General features: G+C 53.2%; 2 protein-coding genes across 2 annotated transcripts in view; both read right to left on the bottom strand.

The window, feature by feature from the left end:
* Positions 1 to 15: 15 nt before the first annotated feature.
* Positions 16 to 20037, bottom strand: ADORA2B (adenosine A2b receptor). The gene is made up of 2 exons (XM_006079496.4): positions 19595 to 20037; positions 16 to 845 (listed from the first exon to the last, which is right to left on the bottom strand). Exons 1-2 carry the CDS (start codon positions 19927 to 19929, stop codon positions 182 to 184), a joined length of 999 nt encoding a protein of 332 aa, XP_006079558.2. The 5' UTR covers positions 19930 to 20037; the 3' UTR covers positions 16 to 181.
* SPECC1 (sperm antigen with calponin homology and coiled-coil domains 1) overlaps positions 742 to 20159 on the bottom strand; it is a 252437-nt gene continuing 233019 nt past the window's right edge. Inside the window, exon 15 of the mRNA XM_025278982.3 lies at positions 742 to 845. Coding sequence (XP_025134767.3) covers positions 840 to 845 — 6 coding nt within the window. The 3' untranslated portion in view covers positions 742 to 839. The remainder of the gene's footprint in view (positions 846 to 20159) is intronic.

Here is a 20159-nt window from a genome sequence, read left to right as displayed (position 1 = left end):
AGATTTGTCAACCTCAGGAAGTAGTAGTCACATGTTAACGAGGTACCTGGAACCTCCAGGGAAGCACCCAGAAGAGGCAGCCGGCTGGCCTGTGAGGGTTGCTGTCTTTCCAGTGAGAACTGGCCAAGCATGCCCGTCCTTTTGTTACTGAGCCTTCTCCTGGAAGAGGTCAGAGCCTGGGTCATAGGCCCAGCTGGAGAGTGGGCTGCGACCCCACCTGCCCCTCCCCACTCTTGAGGACGTCCGTCCGGCAGAGGATATACCTGGAAATGATTTTGTGAAAAGTGTAGCGGAAGTCTCGGTTCCGGTAGGCGTAGACGATGGGGTTGACAGCCGAGTTGGCATGTGACAAGAGGATGGCTGTGTTTATTGCCCACTTGGGCTTCACCTTGGCCCAGGTTGGCTGGAAGAGTGAGGCACAGTTGATGGTGTGGACTGGCAGCCAGCACAGGGCGAAGATGCCAACAATCAAGGCCAGGGACTTGGCCGCGTGGATCTCCCGCTGGAGGACGGTCCTCGAGTGATCCATGAGCTCTGTGCGCTGTAGCTGCCTGCAGGCCACCAGGAAGATCTTGACATAGATGACCAGCATGATGAGCAGTGGGGGCAGAACGCAGCCGAAGAAGTTGAAGTACACCATGTAGCTCATGGGCACCACATTTTCGAAGAGACACCTGATGAGGCAGCAGCTCACATTCTCGGCTGCATCCCCCGGCTCCGTGCAGTTGGTGGCAATTTTTCTGTCGTTCCACCCCAAGAACGGCGTCAGGCCAATGCCAAAGGCTAGGACCCAGAGGGCAGCAATGACTCCTCTCGCTCGGGCCCCAGTGACCAGACTCTTATACCTGTTCAAAAGGACATGGTCTGTTACAGCAAACTCAGAGCACCCCACCATCCCTGCTTTCTGTGCCAGGACTTGACTCCAGCAGCCTCAGGTCCACACTCATAGGGTGCTAGGGGCTTTTGTCTGCAACGCTGACGACAGTCAAATGTATAAACAGCTTTGCTTCAACAAGATTTTCATTCTTACTAACTCACCTCATGATAAATCATGGCCAAGGAGAGCAAGTAGCAAGTTCTTTAAAAAAAAAAAATATTTGGCTGTGCCAGCTCTTGGTTGCAGCAGTCAGGATCTTTCAATTGCAGTATGCAGGATACCAAGGGGAACATTTCATGCAAAGATGGACTCAATAAAGGACAGAAATGGTATGGACCTAACAGAAGCAGAAGACATTAAGAAGAGGTGGCAAGAATACACAGAAGAACTATACAAAAAAGATCTTCATCACCCAGATAATCATGATGGTGTGATCACTCACGCTTACCTAGAGCCAGACTTCCGGGAATGCGAAGTCAAGTGGGCCTTTGGAAGCATCAATATGAACAAAGCTAGTGGAGGTGATGGAATTCCAGTTGAGCTATTTCAAATCCTGAAAGATGAGGCTGTGAAAGTGCTACACTCAATATGCTAGCAAATTTGGAAAACTCAGCAGTGGCCACAGGACTGGAAAAGGTCAGTTTTCATTCCAATACCAAAGAAAGGCAATGCCAAAGAATGCTCAAACTACCGCACAATTGCACTCATCTCACATGCTAGTAAAGTAATGCTTAAAATTCTCCAAGCCAGGCTTCAGCAATACATGAACTGTGAACTTCCAGGTGTTCAAGCTGGTTTTAGAAAAAGAGGAACCAGAGATCAAATTGTCAACATCTGCTGGATCATCGAAAAAACAAGAGAGTTTCAGAAAAATGTTTATTTCTGCTTTACTGACTATGCCAAAGCCTTTGTGTGAATCACAATAAACTGGAAAATTCTGAAGGAGATGGGAATACCAGACCACCTGACCTGCCTCTTGAGAAACCTATATGCAGATCAGGAAGCAACAGTTAGAACTGGACATGGAACAACAGACTGGTTCCAAATAGGAAAAGGAGTACGTCAAGGCTGTATATTGTCACCCTGCTGATTTAACTTATATGCAGAGTACATCATGAGAAATGCTGGGTTGGATGAAGCACAAGCTGGAATCGAGATTGCCGGGAGAAATATCAATAACCTCAGGTATGCAGATGACACCACCCTTATGGCAGAAAGTGAAGAGGAACTAAAAAGCCTCTTCATGAAAGAGGAGAGTGAAAAAGTTGGCTTAAAGCTCAACATTCAGAAAACAAAGATCACGGCATCTGGTCCCATCACTTCATGGCAAATAGATGGGGAAACAGTGTCAGACTTTATTTTGGGGGCTCCAAAATCACTGCAGATGGTGACTGCAGCCATGAAATTAAAAGACACTTACTCCTTGGAAGGAAAGTTATGACCAACCTAGATAGCATAATCAAAAGCAGAGACATTACTTTGTCAACAAAGGTCCGTCTAGTCAAGGCTATGGTTTTTCCAGTGGTCATGTATGGATGTGAAAGTTGGATTATAAAGAAAGCTGAGCACCGAAGAATTGATGCTTTTGAACTATGATGTTGGAGAAGACTCTTGAGAGTCCCTTGGACTTCAAGAAGATCCATCCAGTCCGTCCTAAAGGAGATCAGTCCCGGATGTTCATTGAAAAGACTGATGTTGAAGCTGAAACTCCAATACTTTGGCCACCTGATGTGAAGACATGACTCATTTGAAAAGACCGTGATGCTGGGAAAGATTGAAGGCAGGAGGAGAAGGGGACGACAGAGGATGAGATGGTTGGATGGCATCAGTGACTCAGTGGACATGGGTTTGGGTGGAATCCAGGAGTTGGTGATGGACAGGGAGGCCTGGCGTGCTATGGTTCATGGGGTCGCAAAGAGCCGGACACGACTGAGCCCAGCTGCTCTCTGTCTCAAAGGTCACCTCCTTTCCGGCTCAGCTCACAGTGAAGGGGGCCATGCCCACTCTCCGCCCCCTGACACACACCTGTCACAGGGCTTTGTTTACATTACAGGTGTCTGCCCTTCGACTAGAACATCCAGCCTCTTAAGGACTGGGACCTCGTCCCTTTGCATCAGCATCCCCAGGAGCTAGCAAAGTGCTTGGCACATTAGTAATGAGCTCATACACACACATATTCCAACTTGTTACCAGACAGCTTTAGAGAGCCTGCTCCTTAGGAACGCCCGATGCTGGGGCCTGGACGGGCAGCAGAACTGGTCTCGCCTCTCGTCGGCCACAATCCCTCATCTCTGCTCCCAGCAACAGGCAGCTCAGCTGAGGGGCCTTGATGGCAAAGGACCCGTGGGCGCAGCTGCCATTCAGCTGCATCTATTTCCAACTCCCCTCTGCTTCCCTCCTCGTTTAGGAATGTAAAGCCATTCCTTACAGAAATATCTTTCCCGGCCATGACTGCACCAGGGACGTGGAGAATGCAGTCAGGCCCTTGCAGGGTAACAGGGCCACCTCCTGCAGATACAACTCTTAGTCACAGAACCTTAGGCCCACGAGGCAGCCTCCGCAGCAGCCCTGCTCTCACACCTCTCCTTTTCTGAAGTTCATACAGCTGAGTGCAGACCAGCCCCGGGGATGAATTAGATCAGGGTAAGCAAATTCTCTCTCAGTCATGGACTGGGGTGGCTACAGGAGGTGGTTGTAGCCAATGAGACAAAGGAAGTCTGCTAGAATACTTCCAAGAGAGACTTTACATGGTAACAGGAGAGAGACCCATGAGGAGAGCTCCTCCTCCATGCCCATCCGTTTCTACTCTTCCGGGAGGCTGTGAAGCCCAGAGCTGCAGCAGCCATCCTGTGACCATGAGGCAGGAGCCTGAAAAACAAGGCTAATGGCAAAGCAGAAGTAAGGAGAGAGTCCAGGTTCTCAATGGTGTGTTTTAACCCCTACACCAAGTCTAGCACCACCATGGTTCCATATTCTAGCTCAAGAGAGAATCGATAGTCTTGACTGCTTAAAAGTCACTGTTACCTGCAGCTAAAAGCATGCTTATATAAACTGGAAGGGATTTTTATCCTGTCTAGTCCAACTTCTCTATTTTACAAATGAGGAAATAGAGATACAAAGTTTTTAGGTAACAAAGGCAATATAAGAATAAGAACATAAGAACCAAAGACCAAAGCTAAGTTTGGACTTGAGGCCCCTGTTCCTCGCACCACATTATGCTGCTTTTTTAACTTCACTTGTGTCTGAGCAACATTAGAGTCCTCTGTACACAAAAGGGTCCCAGGGGTGGGGGTGGGGGGTGGGGTTTCCTGCCAGAGTTCAAAACAACTGGAACGCAACCACATCTGAACTTCTCACAACTGCTGGATCCTGCCTGTGAAAAATAACTTTCATGCTCAGTTGTCTTAGATGAGGAAAAGCAGCTAATTTCATCTGGGGAGCCGCTGGTCACAGCCTTCTCTGTGAACTCCATCACGGCCTTTCTCCTCTAATTGTTCATTATTTCATTCAGAATTCTCCCTTTGAGCCATGCACTCTGCTGGCACAGCGAACAGAATCACAGCCCTTGTGGATAATAGAGCTAATGGAACAGACAGAAAATAAACAGGTAAACACACAAACATACAAGTCAGAAGGAATTTGCCAAATCAAAATGAACAGGGTACAGATAAGAGAAAGCCAGGAAGAGCTCAGACACGGCATTAGGGAAGCCTCTAAGACAGTGGCAGAGAAGGAGAGAAGGGTCTGGAAACTGGGAAGAGTGATTTTCTAAGCAGAGGAAACAGTGACTACAGACATGGAATTAAAAGATGCTTGCTCCTTGGAAGAAAAGCTATGACAAACTAGACAGTGTATTAAAAAGTAGAGATCACTTTGCCCACAAGTGCCTGTATAGTCAAAGCTGTCATTTTTCCAATAGTCATGTATGGATGTGAGAGTTGGACCATAAAAAAGGCTGAGCACCTAAGAATTGATGGTTTTGAACTGTGATGTTGGAGAAGACTCTTGAGAGTACCTTGTAGAGCAAGGAGATCAAACCAGTCAATCCTAAAGGAAATCAACCCTATTCATTGGAAGGCCTGATGCTGAAGCTGAAGCTCCAATACTTTGGCCACCTGATGTGAAGAATCGACTCACTGGAAAAGACCCTGATGCTGGGAAAGACTGAAAACAGGAAGAGAAGGGGATAACAGAGGATGAGAGATGGCTGGATGGCATCACTGACTCAATGGACATGAGTTTGAGCAAGCTTAGGGAGATAGTACGGAGAAGGCAATGGCAACCCACTCCAGTACTCTTGCCTGGAAAATCCCATGGATGGAGGAGCCTGGTAGGCTGCAGTCCATGGGGTCGCTAAGAGTTGGATAGGACTGAGCGACTTCACTTTCACTTTTCACTTTCATGCATTGGAGAAGGAAATGGCAACCCACTCCAGTGTTCTTGCCTGGAGAATCCCAGGGACGGGGGAGCCTGGTGGGCTGCCGTCTGTGGGGTTGCACAGAGTCGGACACGGCTGAAGCGACTTAGCAGCAGCAGCAGCAGCAGCAGCAGGGAGATAGTGAAGGACAGGGGAGCCTGTGTTGCTGCAGTCCATGGGGTCACAGAGTCGGACACGACTGAGCAACTCAACAAGCAGCAGAGAGAACAGAACGTGCAAGGCTTCCAGACAGGAAGGGATTTCACTCTCCCAGAGAAGCAGGAGGGAATGTGAATGAACCTCAAGCAAGGCGGGGCGTCCCCAGGCCACAGGGAGGGGCAAAGTGTGACACTCAGCTGCCCCAGAGCAGTGAGGAGCCAAGGGGTGGAGGGCTGGGCCCCAAGGCATGCTGTGCTGGTATAGAGATCCCTGCAGAGATGGAGTTTAGGGAGCAAAAAGGCAAGCAGGGCAGTTAGGAAACTTTCAGTGGTTGACTTGAGAGAAGACACTGGCGTGGAGCAGGGTGACAGCAAGGACTGAACACACAGATACCCCCACCGGAGCAGCCTCTGAATCTCACGGCCAGACGCCCTGTCCTGGAGACACGTCCCTGAAGACCACCCCCCACCAGCTGCACAGAGCACATCAGAAACACGGCCTCCCCCACCTGAGCGCGGCACCACCTGCAGGCCCGCGCATCCCTCTCAGCCCACGCCCAAGGTCATCACCGCCACTTCCGGCTCACAGAGGTGGACACTGGCCTGCAGCTCCGAAGCCACATTGAGAATACAAAGCCACTCATCCAATCTGATTCCACTTGTGTTCAAGGCAGGTAGTGTCCTGCTCAGGACCCTGTGGTTCTTCCCCCGATCCCAGCTCCCGCCCACACCCCACCTACCTGCTCACCCAGCCACGGGCCCAGTGTGGGTGCAGCCAGCCCGGCTCAGCTGCCCTCTGCTCTTGCCAAAGCTGCTGCTGGTGCCAGGGGTTCCCCGCCCCCGACTCCTCGGGCAGCCACATGGGAACTGGCAGAGGCCTCTGATCCTCTCTCAGTAGGCAGTCCTTAAAAGGTGGTAGAAAGACTTTTCTGCTAGTGACACAACTAGACCCCCGGGTGGGTGGGTGGGGGAGTTCAAGACAGAGGCACGACTGGCACCAGAGTTGCAGCCCCACGATGGCAGGACAGTCAGTGTCCAGGCGGTGCTGCCTGGACCCGGGCGCAGGTGGGAGACGGCCAGGGATTCTGGAGAGCAGGCAGGGGTTGATGCACTGGGCAGAAGGCTGCGGGGACAACCCCCAGCAGCCCTGGCATCTCATGGGGGCTCCGCTCCCCTCCTCCCATGTCCCCTTCCCTCCTCCCATGTCCCCTCCCATCTCCCACTTCCGGCTGGGCCTCTGTCCTCTCCAGAATGCCCGGCTTCCACCCTCCCCACCCCTCACTCCTTCTCCCTGTGTACCTCTGGTCTCAGAACATCCTCATGTGTCCCCAAACCATTTCTGAAAGGCAGGCAACATGTCCTTTCCTACATCTGCCTCGAGTGCAGGGCAAGTAAGTAGAAGGTGATGGATAGAGGACACTTAGGTGCCTTCCCTATTCTGAACAAGCAGGACTGGCTCCAGCCACACAGAAGGGTGTCCTGGGGGTGTCCAGCTCCGGGAAGTGGCTGAACCCTTGCTGTGCTGGACACCCTCCCCACCTCCCCGCCCCTACCACCACGGACGAGCCAGATCAAGACAGTCACGTGGCTGGAGTCAACAGAAGGGAACAAGCAGTGTGGACGCTGGGTTAGTCATGAAAGAGGGCTCGCCGGGCACGGCTGAACCAGCACTGGCCTATTTCTGGGGCAGGGCTCCTCCTCCCCTGCAGCCAGCTCAGACCAGCCACTGTCTCAGGATTCCCAGCGCTCAGGGAGCTCTGAGTTCAGTGGATCCCCAAGGGCAGCTGTCCCTGGCAGTGACACTGAGTCCAGACAGGGAGAGTCTGAGCTCTGCTCTCAGAAAAACGGGGCCCTTGGTGGCAGCGGAACCCGCCCCGCTGCTGCCTGGCCTTTGATCCCAGACATCATGTGCACGAAGCACTTTCTGCAGGCAGGTCACTAAGTCAACACACACAGAGTTCTGTCCTGCTTCTTAAAATTGCTGATTGTTCGCTCAGCGTCTTTTTTCTTTACGTTCAGTCTCACTCACAAGTTTCATTCCTCTGTAACAGAAATACTTCTGCTCTGAAGCAATGTATAATCCTTAGAAAATTTCTCATCCTCTAAAACCACACACAAATACCAACAGGACTTGCATGACAAGGGGCAAGGACAGACCTCTCAAAACCTACCAAGCGCTGTAACTAGAGCACTAACAAAGTAACTCTCACCACCCAGCGGGTAGGTCTCTCGGGGTTGAGCTGCCACGGTGAATATTAACAATGTACCAGGAAGTCTAATGGAAATCCTGGCAAAACTGCGATGAGAGCAAGGCTGACGGGTGCCAAGACGACGTAGCTGGACGAGGAGGTACGAGTGAGTGGGACCATGACTGCGCTGGGTGCCAGCGGGGTGGGGGTGGGGGTGCAGGGTAGCCAGCAGGCAGAGAGGCCCCTCTCTGCTTTACCTGGGTCCTGCTTTACTCTCCTTGGCCCCTCTGGGCCGCACAGCAGTCACACTGAGGGGTCTTTCCTCTCCTGCTGAAACCAGTGATGTTAACACCACCAGGACAACACCTGCATCGCCCCAGTACCTTTCTGTTCACCCAGCACACGTGCTCCCATTCACACGACAGGAACCCCCACCTGGGGAAGGACAGCTGTCACATTAATTATCAAACACATGGGTCACCACGCACATAACCAGTTAGACACCAAGAGGCATGTGGATCCTGGTGACAGTAACCTTGATGCGAAGTGGTCATTGGAGTGTCCACCAGGCTTCTCCACTATAACTGCTCCTCCGTTTATGATGAGTTGTATCTTGTGGTGCATGTACTTTGAGATTTTGTAAATATATCTGGACTTCCCTGGTGGCTCAGATGGTAAACAATCCACCTGCAATGCAGGAGACCCGGGTTTAATTCCTGGGTTGGGAAAATCCCCTGGAGAAGAGAATGGCAAACCATTCCAGTATTCTTGCCTGGGGAATCTTATGGACAGAGAAGCCTGGCGAGCTGAGTCCACGAGGTGAGTATCTTGGCTCTCCTTTAAGTTCCATCAGTGAGTTTTATCACCTATTGACTATTCTTGCCTGAACCGGTTACTCCGCTGACAGCTGCCCAATGATGACCTGCTTATTAACTCCATCATCCTGCTTATTAATGAGACAGCGAGAGTTCTTCCAAGTGGTTATTTAACAAAACAAAACAAAGTTCTCCTCGCTCTGCTCATCTCAAGGGCCAGAAGAGACGATGCTCCAGCATCCATGAGCACACCAGCCAGGTCTTGGCTCCTAGACACCATTCTCCACTGAAAGGAAACAGGGCTCCTTGGAGAAACGGCTGAGTCCAATGCTAGAACACACAATGGAGCCTGAGAAACCTTTCTGTGCCAGAACATAAGACGTGCTCAAAAACTCAATGGGGACGCTCAGGCGGAAGTCAGCTTGAATGGGCTCTCATCCTCCAAACCTGGGCAGGAATGGACGGTAACACAATACGTGCAAATAACATTCCCTAAGTCCACTGTGTGTAAAAAAGTAATTTAAGAAAGAGCAAAGAAAAGGCAACCTCTTCCTATAGAAGAAAGCCAACTGATACAGTAAAACAACTGAGAAAAAATAAAATTACCACCTGACAGGGTGATAACTGATCCAAGAAGAATCATTGCTGGGGAAAGCAGACCTTCACTGTGGTGAACCCTGGCGGCCACAGCTGTAACTAAGCGAGCTTTAACATGACAGCAGAGGGCAGATGGACCCCGAGCACCTTCCTTTGTGACAGGTGGAAATGGACACAACATCAAGCAGGCAGTGTTCCCACCAGAAACTCTAATCTAATCGTAAGGAAACAACCAAATCAAAAACAATGTATTGAAAGAGAAGGAAAAAAGGCTGAGGAACTCTCCTGAAGAAAGAAAATCAGGACTTCCCCGGTGGTCCAGTGGCTAAGATTCTGAGCTCCCACTGCAGGGGGCCTGTGTTTGATCCCTGGCAGGGGAACTAGATCCCACATGCCACAACTAAGAGATCCCATGTGCCACAACTAAGCCCCAGTACAGGGAAATAAATAAATGTTTCCAAACAAATAAATAAAGTCAAAAGAACATATTAGATGCGCACGTGACCTTTTACTGGAAACCTGGATTTTTTTTTTTTTTTAACCGTAAAGAACACGATCAGGGCAATTGGGACATCTGACTGTGGACTGTGTCAATCTTAAAGCTCCTGAGTGTAACTGTGCATGTGGGTGTGGGTGGGTATAAGACAGAGGAAGCAAAAGTAGTTAAATGTAAGCAATTAGGGATTTGTATTCGTTTTGCAATTTAGAAGTTGTGAAAAAAACACACTAGTTCAGAATGACTCATTCTTTCTGAAACCACAGACCAGATGAGTCAGATGGATGCAAATATGTGTGTATACACACACACACACAGATATAGGTACAGAGACATTTATACACATCCATTAATAGCAGGGACTTTTTAAAAATTTCAGAATGGGTGCAGTATATGTGTGCTTGTGTATGTATGTACACACACAGACATTCATTGTGTAATTTTTTAAAAGTCCCTGCTATTAAAAAACTACATTTCTAATGATTTTAGAAAATGCCAAACTTAAGAGCTAAGTCTCCCCTTGGAAACACAACCTTGTTTTTCTCCTTCCTTTCCTTGTGGGTTGCCCCAGGACTCCCGCTCTACCCTGCTTTTTCCTGAAGACACCTTCCATGGGCTCATCGTGTCTCGGCCACAGGCTGGTCCACACCTATCAGGGCAGGTCCCCCAGCACACACGTGTGCACACGCAAGCACACAGGCTAGTCACTGGGCCGCCTCCTGGGGAGGCTGAGGGAGCAGCACGAGCCCTGCATTAACAGACGAATCATCTAGAAAATGCCCCACGTGTACAGAAGCTGTGAGGGCGCCTCAAAGAGAGAGTGCCGTGAGAATCGGGAAGAGCCCGCAGGTACAGAATGTGCCAGGCAGGAGAACGGCGGATGCAAAGGCCTGACCTCAGCCAGGGAACTGAGGCGGTTCCTGAGAAGCAGAGCAGACGCATAAAGGGGGAGGCGGGGGGGAAGGCTGGAGGAGAGACCAGAACTGGTGGGAGGCCGGCCTCAGCCCCAGACGCCGCAGGGAGCATCAGGTCAAAGCATGGGTGCAGAGCTGGTGTCGGGACAGGGCGGAAGCAGAGGAGCCACCAAAGAGACCTGGCTGGGGATGGGGGCAGGTGCTGCCTTTCAATAGAGATTTGTTGTTGTTCAGTCGCTCAGTCATGTCCAACTCTTTGCAACCTCAACTGCACCATGCCAGGCTTTCCTGTTCTTCACTATCTCCTAGAGTTTGCTCAAACTCATGTCCACTGAGTCAATGATGCCATCCAACCATCTCATCCTCTGTCACCCCCTTCTCCTCCTGCCCTCAACCATGCCCAGCATCAGGGTCTTTTCCAATGAGGCGGCTTTTTGCATCAGTTGGCCAAAGTATTGGAGCTTCAGTATCAGTCCTTCCAATGAATATTCAGGGTTTATTTCCTTTAGGATTGACTGCTTTGATCTCCATGCTGTCCAAGGGACTCTCAAGAGTCTTCTCTAACACCAAAATTTAATATTTACAGTCTCCATATTAAAAAAACACATAGAGAGTGAGTCCATGCCATCTGGCCCTGACCAGCCATGTCTCTGGCCCTGCTCACTGACTGTCACCCCAGGGCCCACCTCTGGCCTCAGGGTCCTCTCCTGTCCAGATGTCCAATCGGCCTGGCAACCCTTCTGCTCTGGACTCTACTGACCTCCTGGCTGCCTCTGGCATCAGCCTTCTTCTGGGTGGAGAAGTCCAGACGCTGCCCGCCTAGAGGATCCCTAGACTCTGTCTCCATCTCCGTGGCCTCTGTGCCAGCCACGCTCCTTCCTTCTCACCCAATGGCAGTGGGCTGCCCTCCAGTCCACACCCCTGCCGTCCGCCAGAGTGGCTGTTCAGTAATGCAACCCCAACCTCAGCAAACTCCTGATTAAAAGCCCCTCCCGGCCTTCCAGGTCCCACCTAATTGTCACCTCTCAGAAAACCATGTTTAAGGGCAGCAGAAAGGAAGTAAACTCAAAACCCTCCTAAAAGTATAAGTGGAAGGAGATGCCCAGCAAGCCAGAGAATCTGGTGAGTTTCCAGAAGCCAGAGGGCAGATGGGATTGTCGGGAGGGGCACGGAGCCTTGAATCAGAAACAGGGTGGCTGGCACAAGAGGCTCCAACCATTTAGAGAAGGAGTGGAGGTTAAGGCAAAGGCTTGCTGGCCAGCCTGGGGCAGCCTCACCCCACTCCCACTGTGCTGGGCATATATCCCTTGACACTTCACCCTCCTTTCAAGCTGAAACTCCAGACCCAGCGACAGAGGATAGGGTTGGGGGGGAGGGGAGAGTTTTGATTATATATATAGTCCGTGCCACAGCAAGAATTTCAATCATGTGAATCCAAAACTGGCCTTTCAAAGTCAAGTCCAGAAACTTAACCTTAAATCAAAAGAAAAAATATGAATGCTCAAATTAAAAAGAAGAAGAACTGGGGTGGGGGAATTCAAGGAACTCGTCCAGGGGAGAATGAAGAGGTAAGTGTTGGAATCTTATGTGTAAGAGGACATCTAAGAGACAAAATCAGTCAAGGAGGGCAAGTCTCCACCTATCAAGAACCCCAGAAGGACAAACAGGGAATGGACATAAGAAAATAATCTAAAAAACTTCTCTTGTAAGATTTCAGAGCTGACAGAAAACCTCAGTCTTCAGACTGGAAAGATGTCATCCTCAGAGGAAAGAAAAGAGCTGAAAAGTGAGTATTTAGAGCCAACCTCATGGGCGTCCCTGGTGGCTCAGATTGTGAAGAATCCACCTGCAACGCAGGAGACCCACGTTGGATCCCTGGGTCGGGAAGATCCCCTGGAGAAGAAAATGGCAACCCACTCCAGTAGCAAGCCTGGAGAATTCCATGGACAAAGGAACTAACACTTTCACTTTATGCAATTTCAGGACACCAAGCAAAGCAAAGGATCCCAAAGGCTTCCGAGGAAACATGAGTTACAAAGAAGAACCACACCCACACCCACGTCAGATTTCTTAATCAACCCTGGGTGTCAAAGCAACGCCTTCTAGCCTGTGACCACATCCAGTCCAACCGCCAACCACATATGAGAAAGAAACCATGTTTTTGGCATGGAAGAACCCAGGTCCTAAAAACGATCCGTATGGGCGGTACACAAACGCACACATGTGGGATCCCAGAAAGAGGAAAGCAGATATGGCGGCGGCAAGAAATGGCAGAACCACTGCGACACCCCCATGGCACCAGCACCCTCCACCGTGAGGATGTGCGGGAGCCAGGCTGTCTTTTAATTTCCAAATGGGAAGCTAATGGTCCAAACACAGGGCAAACTAAAATCCGACATCATTCTGAGCAGTGGGAGGCACCCACAAACAGAACCGGAGTGACCCACCTTTAGAACCGTCTCAAACAGCAACCCACTCCAGTATTCTTGCCTAGGAAACCCCATGGACAGAGGGGCCTGGCGGGCTACAGTCCATGGGGTTGCAGAGAGTCAGACACGACTTAGCAACTGAGCACGCACCTGGAGAAGATGGGTTAGTGACAGGTGTGCATTTCTGCTCCAGTCGAATGCTCTGCTCAGGATGAGTGAGAAACACATGAGCAGAACATGATATTATACATGCCAGATACCTGTTTCCACCTTCGGAACCTCTCCACAAAGTGCAGGGAACTTTACCATAGGTGTGGAATAAAACGCAGAAGATATTAACATGGACAGTGTAAAAACACTAGTATAGTATAAACATATTCAATACGTAATTTCTGTAGAAAAAATCTAAGAAGCAGTGGAGGTGTCTGACAGGCAAAGTGGGAAACCAAAGGTCAGACTGGGTGACTGACTTCCCACAATTTACCCTCTTACACAGTTTCAATCTCTTTACTACAGCAGGGATCACCTTTTGAAAATGAAACCTCTATCAAGTAGGCGAAACCACATGCCTGCTCAAAGTGAGGTAGAGATGGGGTGCCAGCAGGGGCAGAGAGACGGGGGAGGAACACTTTTCCTTCTTTTTCTCAACAGCTAACACATACTGCCTACAAGTGATGGCATTAGAAACAGAGGCTGAAATATGATCCATGGGAAAAAATCAAAATGTAACAGAAATTGAAGGGAACGTGGCAGGGAAGAGGGCTTGGGTGGCATGGGAGAGAGTCAACAGGTTCTGTTAAAGGAGGCAGCACAAACCCAGTGGTCACCGCAGAGAGGGCACCCGGGTGGGAGGGCCGCCCAGGCAGAGTGGCTGGTGTGGGCTTGCCTTTTGAGCCCTCTGTGCTTCTGAACACTGACTTCTTCACACTGGTTGATTTCTGACACAAAACAAACAGAACCGAGTCCTTCATGGACTTATGGTGCCTTGAGGACAAAATCCAAGCTTCTCGGCAAGCTCGGGGCTCCCCTGGACCTGCTGAGCTGGGACCCCTACCCTGAAGCCCGGCAGCCCCGCTGCTCTGGCACAGGCCCCACCACAGCTCAAAACACTCCAGCCTCCCATCTGTCCCCCGCAGGAAACTCCAGCCTCTGCCCTCCAGAAACAGCACTGCTCCCCTTGTCAGCCTGGTGAGTTGGAAGGCCACACTCAGTCTGTTCCCAACTTTAATTATTTCAAAGAAGGGACATTTGCTTCTTGCCGCTCAGTTCCTGCTGCCCAGGGCAGTGTCTCCAGCCTGCCAGCCTCTGAGGTCAAGAGCACAACCTCTTAATGGGTTTCCGGGGTGGGGAGGAGGGGCGGGGGGACAGGGAGAAGCACGGGGAAGCCCAGTTCCTGAGGGTAATGAACCAGAAGCATCAGGAAAGACTGGGCCTTGCTTCCTGCCTCTGAGGAAGGGGAAGGTGATCGAGATGCCCCCGTGGGTCCCGGCAGCTGAGTCACCTTCTGTGATGGGTCGAAGGCCGGCCAAGGCACAGCCAGCTCCCCCTCCCTCAGCCACAGGGTCCTCTCTGTCTTGGCAACCTCGTCCACTCCTAGAAGGGACCGCTCTGTGAGGGGAGTCCTCTGACAGCCCACCCGCACCCACTCCCTCCGGGGACACAGGCTCACCCCATCCTGGCCGTGTGCCCTGGATGGATGGAGCCCTGGTGGCCCCATCTGTGGAGGAGGGGCTGACAGGATGGTGCCCAGAAGGCTGCTGTAAGGACTCACCCAGAGGAAGCACACGGGGGACCCAGCACTTGGAAAAAGTTAAAAGAGCAGCTGCCTCTCACAACCATGTTCCTGTTCCATGTCTGGACCACACCTGTCCCCCCGTGTCTGTCCGTGTCCCTCTGCCGTGACCACGGCCAGCAGGTGAGCTGGTATGAGGGTGACCCAGGGCATCTGGGTCTACAGATAGCTGTAGTCACAGCTCAGGAGAATGCAGGTAACCTCACCCCTTTACACACGCTCGTTCTCCACATCATCAAAGGTGACCTGCGCTTTCCAGAGTCCAGTGCAAATGCTGCTGAAACCCTGCAGCCAAGCACACTGTCCCTCCTCTGCTGAGGGGCTGCCTGCCGGTCACCATGGTTCAGGGCAGCCTAAGTTGGGGGCAGCCCCCCTCTCCTCCCCACCCCGGATTCTCAGGGCTCTTCTCGCCTTGCAGCCCCAGGGGCTCCTACACAACTGTCCAACTGCTCGCACGCTACCTGCAGCAAGGGGACAGGACCCCGGCACCCTCCGGATTGGAGATGGCTGGAGGGGAGCGGGAGGAGGTGGGGTGGGGGTCCCCCAGGAGCCAGTCAAGAGCTGCTGAGGGATATGGGCAACGAGGCACAGGAGGGACCCTCAGATTCGACTGAGAAGGGGCGGGCCCAGGAAGGGTGACTTGACAGGAATGACTTGGTGGCGCCATGGTGACGTGGGACACGGAGGCCGAGAGCCTGGTGGCGGGTTGTGGTGGAGAAGCTTCTTGGGGAGGAAACATGGAGCGGCCAGCACGTGGGTGGGGGGAGCAGTGAGGGACTCGGGGTCTCACACTTACACATAGTGACATGGGTTTCCTGGGGTCACGTAACAAAGCGCCACAAACTTACGTGGTGGCCAAGAACATTTACTCCCTATGGTTCTGGAGGCCAGAGCCTGGAATCATGGTGTGGGCAGGGCTGCACTCAGAGCTCAGAGGCTTCAGGGAGGTCGGGTTCTGGAGGCCCAGCATCACTCCAGTCTCTGCCTCCATCCCCACACGCCCCCGCTTCTCCCTGCTTGTCTATTTCATGGGGATGGGACTGTACTCAGGAGCCAGGTCATCCTGGATAAGCTCCTCCCTGAAGTCCTACATGAGCTGATGTTCACGCTTTCCCATCTAAGGCTCTGGGGATTAGGATGTGGACATCCTTCTGGGAGCCCCCATTCAACCCACCGCAGTGGGAATGATCTGGGAGAGAAAGACGGCCCTGTTGTGGAAGAAGGAAGGACGTAAGGCTGGGGTCCTTGGAAAGGTGGGGCTCGGGGCACCCAGAACTGAAACCTTCTTTCCCAGCTGTATTTCAAAACATCATAGGGACTTCCATGGTGGTCCAGGGGCTAAGACTCCATGCTCCCAATGAAGGGGGCCCAGATTCAATCTGTGGTCAGGGAACTAGATCCCACATGCCCCAACTGAGAGTTTGCAACTAAGGATCCCGTGTGCTGCAACTAAGATCTGGCACAAATAAATAAAATAGACAAAAATAAATACTAAATATAAAAAAAAAAGAAAACATTACAGTTGAATTTTACTATACGGGAACTGTAGCTCAATAAAGAAGGCTGAGCACCAAAGAACTGATGCTTTTGAACTGTGGTGCTGGAGAAGACTCTTCAGAGTCCCTTGGGCAGCAAGGAGATCAAACCAGTCAATCCTAAAGGAAATCAGTCCTGAATATTTATTGGAAGAACTGAGGCGGAAGCTCTAATACTATGGCCACCTGATGCAAAGAGCCGACCAACTCTTTGGTAAAGACCTTGATGCTGGGAAAGATTGAAGGCAGGAAGAGAAGGGGCGACAGAGGATGAGATAGATGGATGGCATCACCGACTCAATGAACAAACTCTGGGAGACAGTGAAGGACAGGGAAGCCTGGTGTGTTGCAGTCCATGGGGGTCACAAAGAGTCGGACACAAATGAGTGACTAAACAAGAACAACAAAGCTCAATTTTAAAAAAGGAAAAAAATGTAAACAAAACAAAAATCCACTCAGAATGCCCTGCCGAAAACTTACAGTTCAGTCACTTAAAAGGAGCTCCGAGGATGTCACCTTTCCACCAGAGACGTAGTCTTGCTAAGACTCCCCAACACCTCCCTCCCAGATTGGACATATGAGGCTCCCAGAAAAACAGATGCCGCCACATGGCAAAGGGGGCAGGAGGGTCCAGGGACAGACAGACAGACCCTTCCATCCTGCTGACCGACCCAGCCAACCCAGTGCTCCTGGCAACACCCTCCTTCAGCAGCGGAGTTTGGGGAAACAGCGTCCAGAAGCAGGGAGGCAGGCCTCCAGGCAGGCAGAGGGGACCACTCAGTCCTGCAATGGCCTGGGGTGTGGCTTGCGGGAAACCAGATTAGGGAGGAGGAAGTGCTCCAGCCAGAAATGGCCCCAGGGTGAAGTGAGAGCCAGCAGCTGCGGGCAGACACACCCACCCCGAACCCCCTCCCTGCTGCCCCCTGGGCACCACTGCGCCTGGACCCTGTGCCAGGGCAGGCATCAGGAACCACGCAGACTTGAGTTAGGACAGTCTCCTGTGTGTAGGCGCCCCTCACTCTGAGGCCACCTCATCTTTGTGTCCAGCATCTTCTTGACTCTCCTTTCCTGCAACCCTCCCTGGTCAATATCTGCCTTGACAACCGGGCGGCTATGGGACTGTGGGCTCTGTACTCTTGAGCTGTACCCACCGTGGCCATGCGGGCCTCACTCAGAGCCTTGGGCCACCAGTGACCTGGCACTGAGGGTGAATCTAAACACTGTTCTTGCCCAAGTAAGACACGGGCCTGAGCTCCTGGCCGTCACCTGGCTCCTGCCGCCTCTACAGGAGACACCTCCCTCGCCGGCTCACTTCCAGCCTCACTCCCATGACCCGTGACCCTAGGGAGAGCCTCAGAGCTGCGTGGGAGCCGGGCTAGTGAACAAGGGAGTGCTCCCAGTCTCCCTGACTCCTCGAAGTTCTCAAACTTTGGTGGGTCCAGAAGTCCCCAGTGAATTCTGATACTGGAATCATGGGGTGATACACCCCACCCCATGGATTCTGAGTCAGGAGGGCCCGGTGGGGCCCTGTAATCTCCATTTTAGCTCAAGGGGCGAGGAAGTGCTGAAACAGGAGCCAGGAGGACCTCTCCAGCCTGTGAGAGTGGGCTTAGCACCACGTGGGGAAGTAGGAGGAGGGAGGGAAGGGTTGGGGGGAAGAGAGGCACCCCTTGCCCGGACGGGTCACACACACCTCATGCAGGCCAGCCAGGAGGGCAGGGGTGGGACAGGGTGGGACAGGCTGCTCTGCCCTCCCCACACCTGCCTCCCGCCCTCAACAGATACAAAGGAGAACTCAGGGGCTGTGATTCACAGTTCTTTCCCCTTAACACACCCACACCCATTCTTTCAAGCCGCCCAGCAGAGACCAGGACAAGAACTGACAGATTCAAACTCCCATGGAACTTCCTGCTGCACAGGCGTGGGGGATGCTTTCTGAAGCTTGAGCAGAGGTCTCTCTGGACCTCCGTCAGGGCCAAGCCCAAAGGGCTTCCGGCAGTTGAGGCTGGTGCCTGTGGCTGCCTGCTAGGTGCATAAAGTCCAGAAGGGCACCAAGTAACCAACATGAGGACCAGGAGGTGGGAAAGGGACCTCTACGAAAAGAGTGTGCTGTGAGCCCCGGACCTCAGAAATTCCTGGGCTCTGTCACACCTGAGGAAGGGGCGTCCTGGTCGCAGGCCAAAGGGCAGCAAGTGGAAAGGCCCAGACAGGAGGCTCACAGCCCACCAAGCAGGAGGTTCCTGCTCCCACTGGGACCCAGATACAGGGCACAGGGACCAGGCTTGACACGCGAGCCTGCTGGGACAGTGTTTGTTATTCCTTGTCAATTCCCCTCAAATAGGTTTCCCTTATAACCGCCAACTCACTGCAGGCAAAATCCGCTTTCTGCCCCAGTGGAGAGCAGGACGCAGCAGGCAGGCACGCCTGGGAATGCGGGGGCCCAGCGCTGAGCGGGTCCTGCTCCCTCACTTGCTCCAGAGCTGCCATTCTGAGCCTCCTCCCTCCCCGACAGGACGCAGGTACCCACCTCAGGAATTACTGCTGGGATTAAAGGATAGGAGTTTAAAGTACCTCATAGACTTGGCAGACAACGATTAACTCCTTCCTGTCCCACCCACCCCATGACTCAGTTTCCCTGTCTCAGTTCTTAGTCCAGAGAGATCCCAAGCTCACCCAACTCAGAAACGCCAAACGGCATCCAGGCACCAGAGGCAGAGAAAAGTGCTTTCAATTAAGCCCCGCGTAACACCCGGGCTCTCAAGCTCGCAGCTGCACGTGAGGCTGCACTCCCCTTGCCGCTGCGCTCCATCCCCGAATCCTGCATCTTCGGAGTGTGGGACCAAGAGCAACCCTCAAGTCCTCCGGTGTTTGGAAACACTGGTGGCACCTTCCCAGCGGCTGGGACAAGGTTACACAAAGCACGAGGCTCTCAGGCTGTCGGTCTTAGCGAGCCGGGAAGCCTTCTAATTCTTTAAAGTATAAGGGGGTGATTAGAGTCCGCGCGCAGCACGCAGGGCTCCCCAAAGTTAACTGGCACCTCCCCCGGGTCGGTGCCGCCCGGTCTGGCCGTGAGCCCCGTCGTTCTGCTCCGCGCGTCCCAGAGTCCACGGTTGTCCTGGAGCCTCCAGGGCCCCACCAAATCCGGGGAATGCGGGCGCCCACCTGTGCGCCGGGAGCCCTCCCGGAGCTGCCCCGCCCAGGCTGCGCCACCGGGGCCCAGGGCAGTTCCTACTCGGGCTCCGGAAAGGAGACTAGCGCCCGAGGCGCCCCCAGGGTCTGGCGCGGCGCACGTGGGTCGGGAGGCTGCCGGTCGGAACTCGCGTGCCTCGCGCCCGCCGCAGAAAGGGTTTGGGTTCCCGGGGGCAGGGGCCTCACCTGAGCGGGACGCGCACGGCCAGGTATCTGTCGACGGCCACGGCCAGGAGGCTGAAGATGGAGCTCTGCGTGAGCACCAGCACAAAGCAGGCGAGGAAGAGGCAGCTGTGGAAGTCGGTGCAGAAGCCCAGGCTGATGGTAACGGCGAAGGGGATGGCGAACAGCCCCACGGCCACGTCGGCCGCGGCCAGCGACACCAAAAAGTAGTTGGTGGGCGTCTGCAGCGTGCTCGAGGTGCCCACCGCCGCGCACACCAGCACGTTGCCGGTCACCGACAGCGCGGCCAGAGCCAGCTCCAGCGCCACGTACACCGCGTCCTGCGCCTCCAGCGGCATCGCCGCCCGGCCCACCTCGGGCTCGCCCCACCTGGCTTCCCGGAGTGCCCGGCCCGCGCTCGCCCCTCCGCGTCTGAGCCCGGGGCTCGAGCTCTGCCGGCCGGCGGGCGGGGCGAGGGCGGCGCGGGGCGGGGGCGGTGCAGCTCAGCGGCCGAGCCCGCCCGGGCCCGTCCCTCCGCCCCCTCCGCCCGCCGCGGGGTCCGGCAGAGCCGCGCTTCCCGCGCTCCCTG

Source organism: Bubalus bubalis, chromosome 3 (genome assembly GCF_019923935.1).
Source record: "Bubalus bubalis isolate 160015118507 breed Murrah chromosome 3, NDDB_SH_1, whole genome shotgun sequence".
NCBI lineage: Eukaryota > Metazoa > Chordata > Mammalia > Artiodactyla > Bovidae > Bubalus > Bubalus bubalis.
This window is presented reverse-complemented; position numbering and strand designations above follow the sequence as displayed.

Excerpts from the sequence above, each read along its gene's own strand:
- ADORA2B (XM_006079496.4), bottom strand. The coding sequence starts at position 19,929 with ATGCCGCTGGAGGCGCAGGACGCGGTGTACGTGGCGCTGGAGCTGGCT. Across the intron at positions 846-19,594 it reads GCCGTGCGCGTCCCGCTCAG|GTATAAGAGTCTGGTCACTG; the intron begins GTGAGGCCCCTG and ends CCTTTTGAACAG.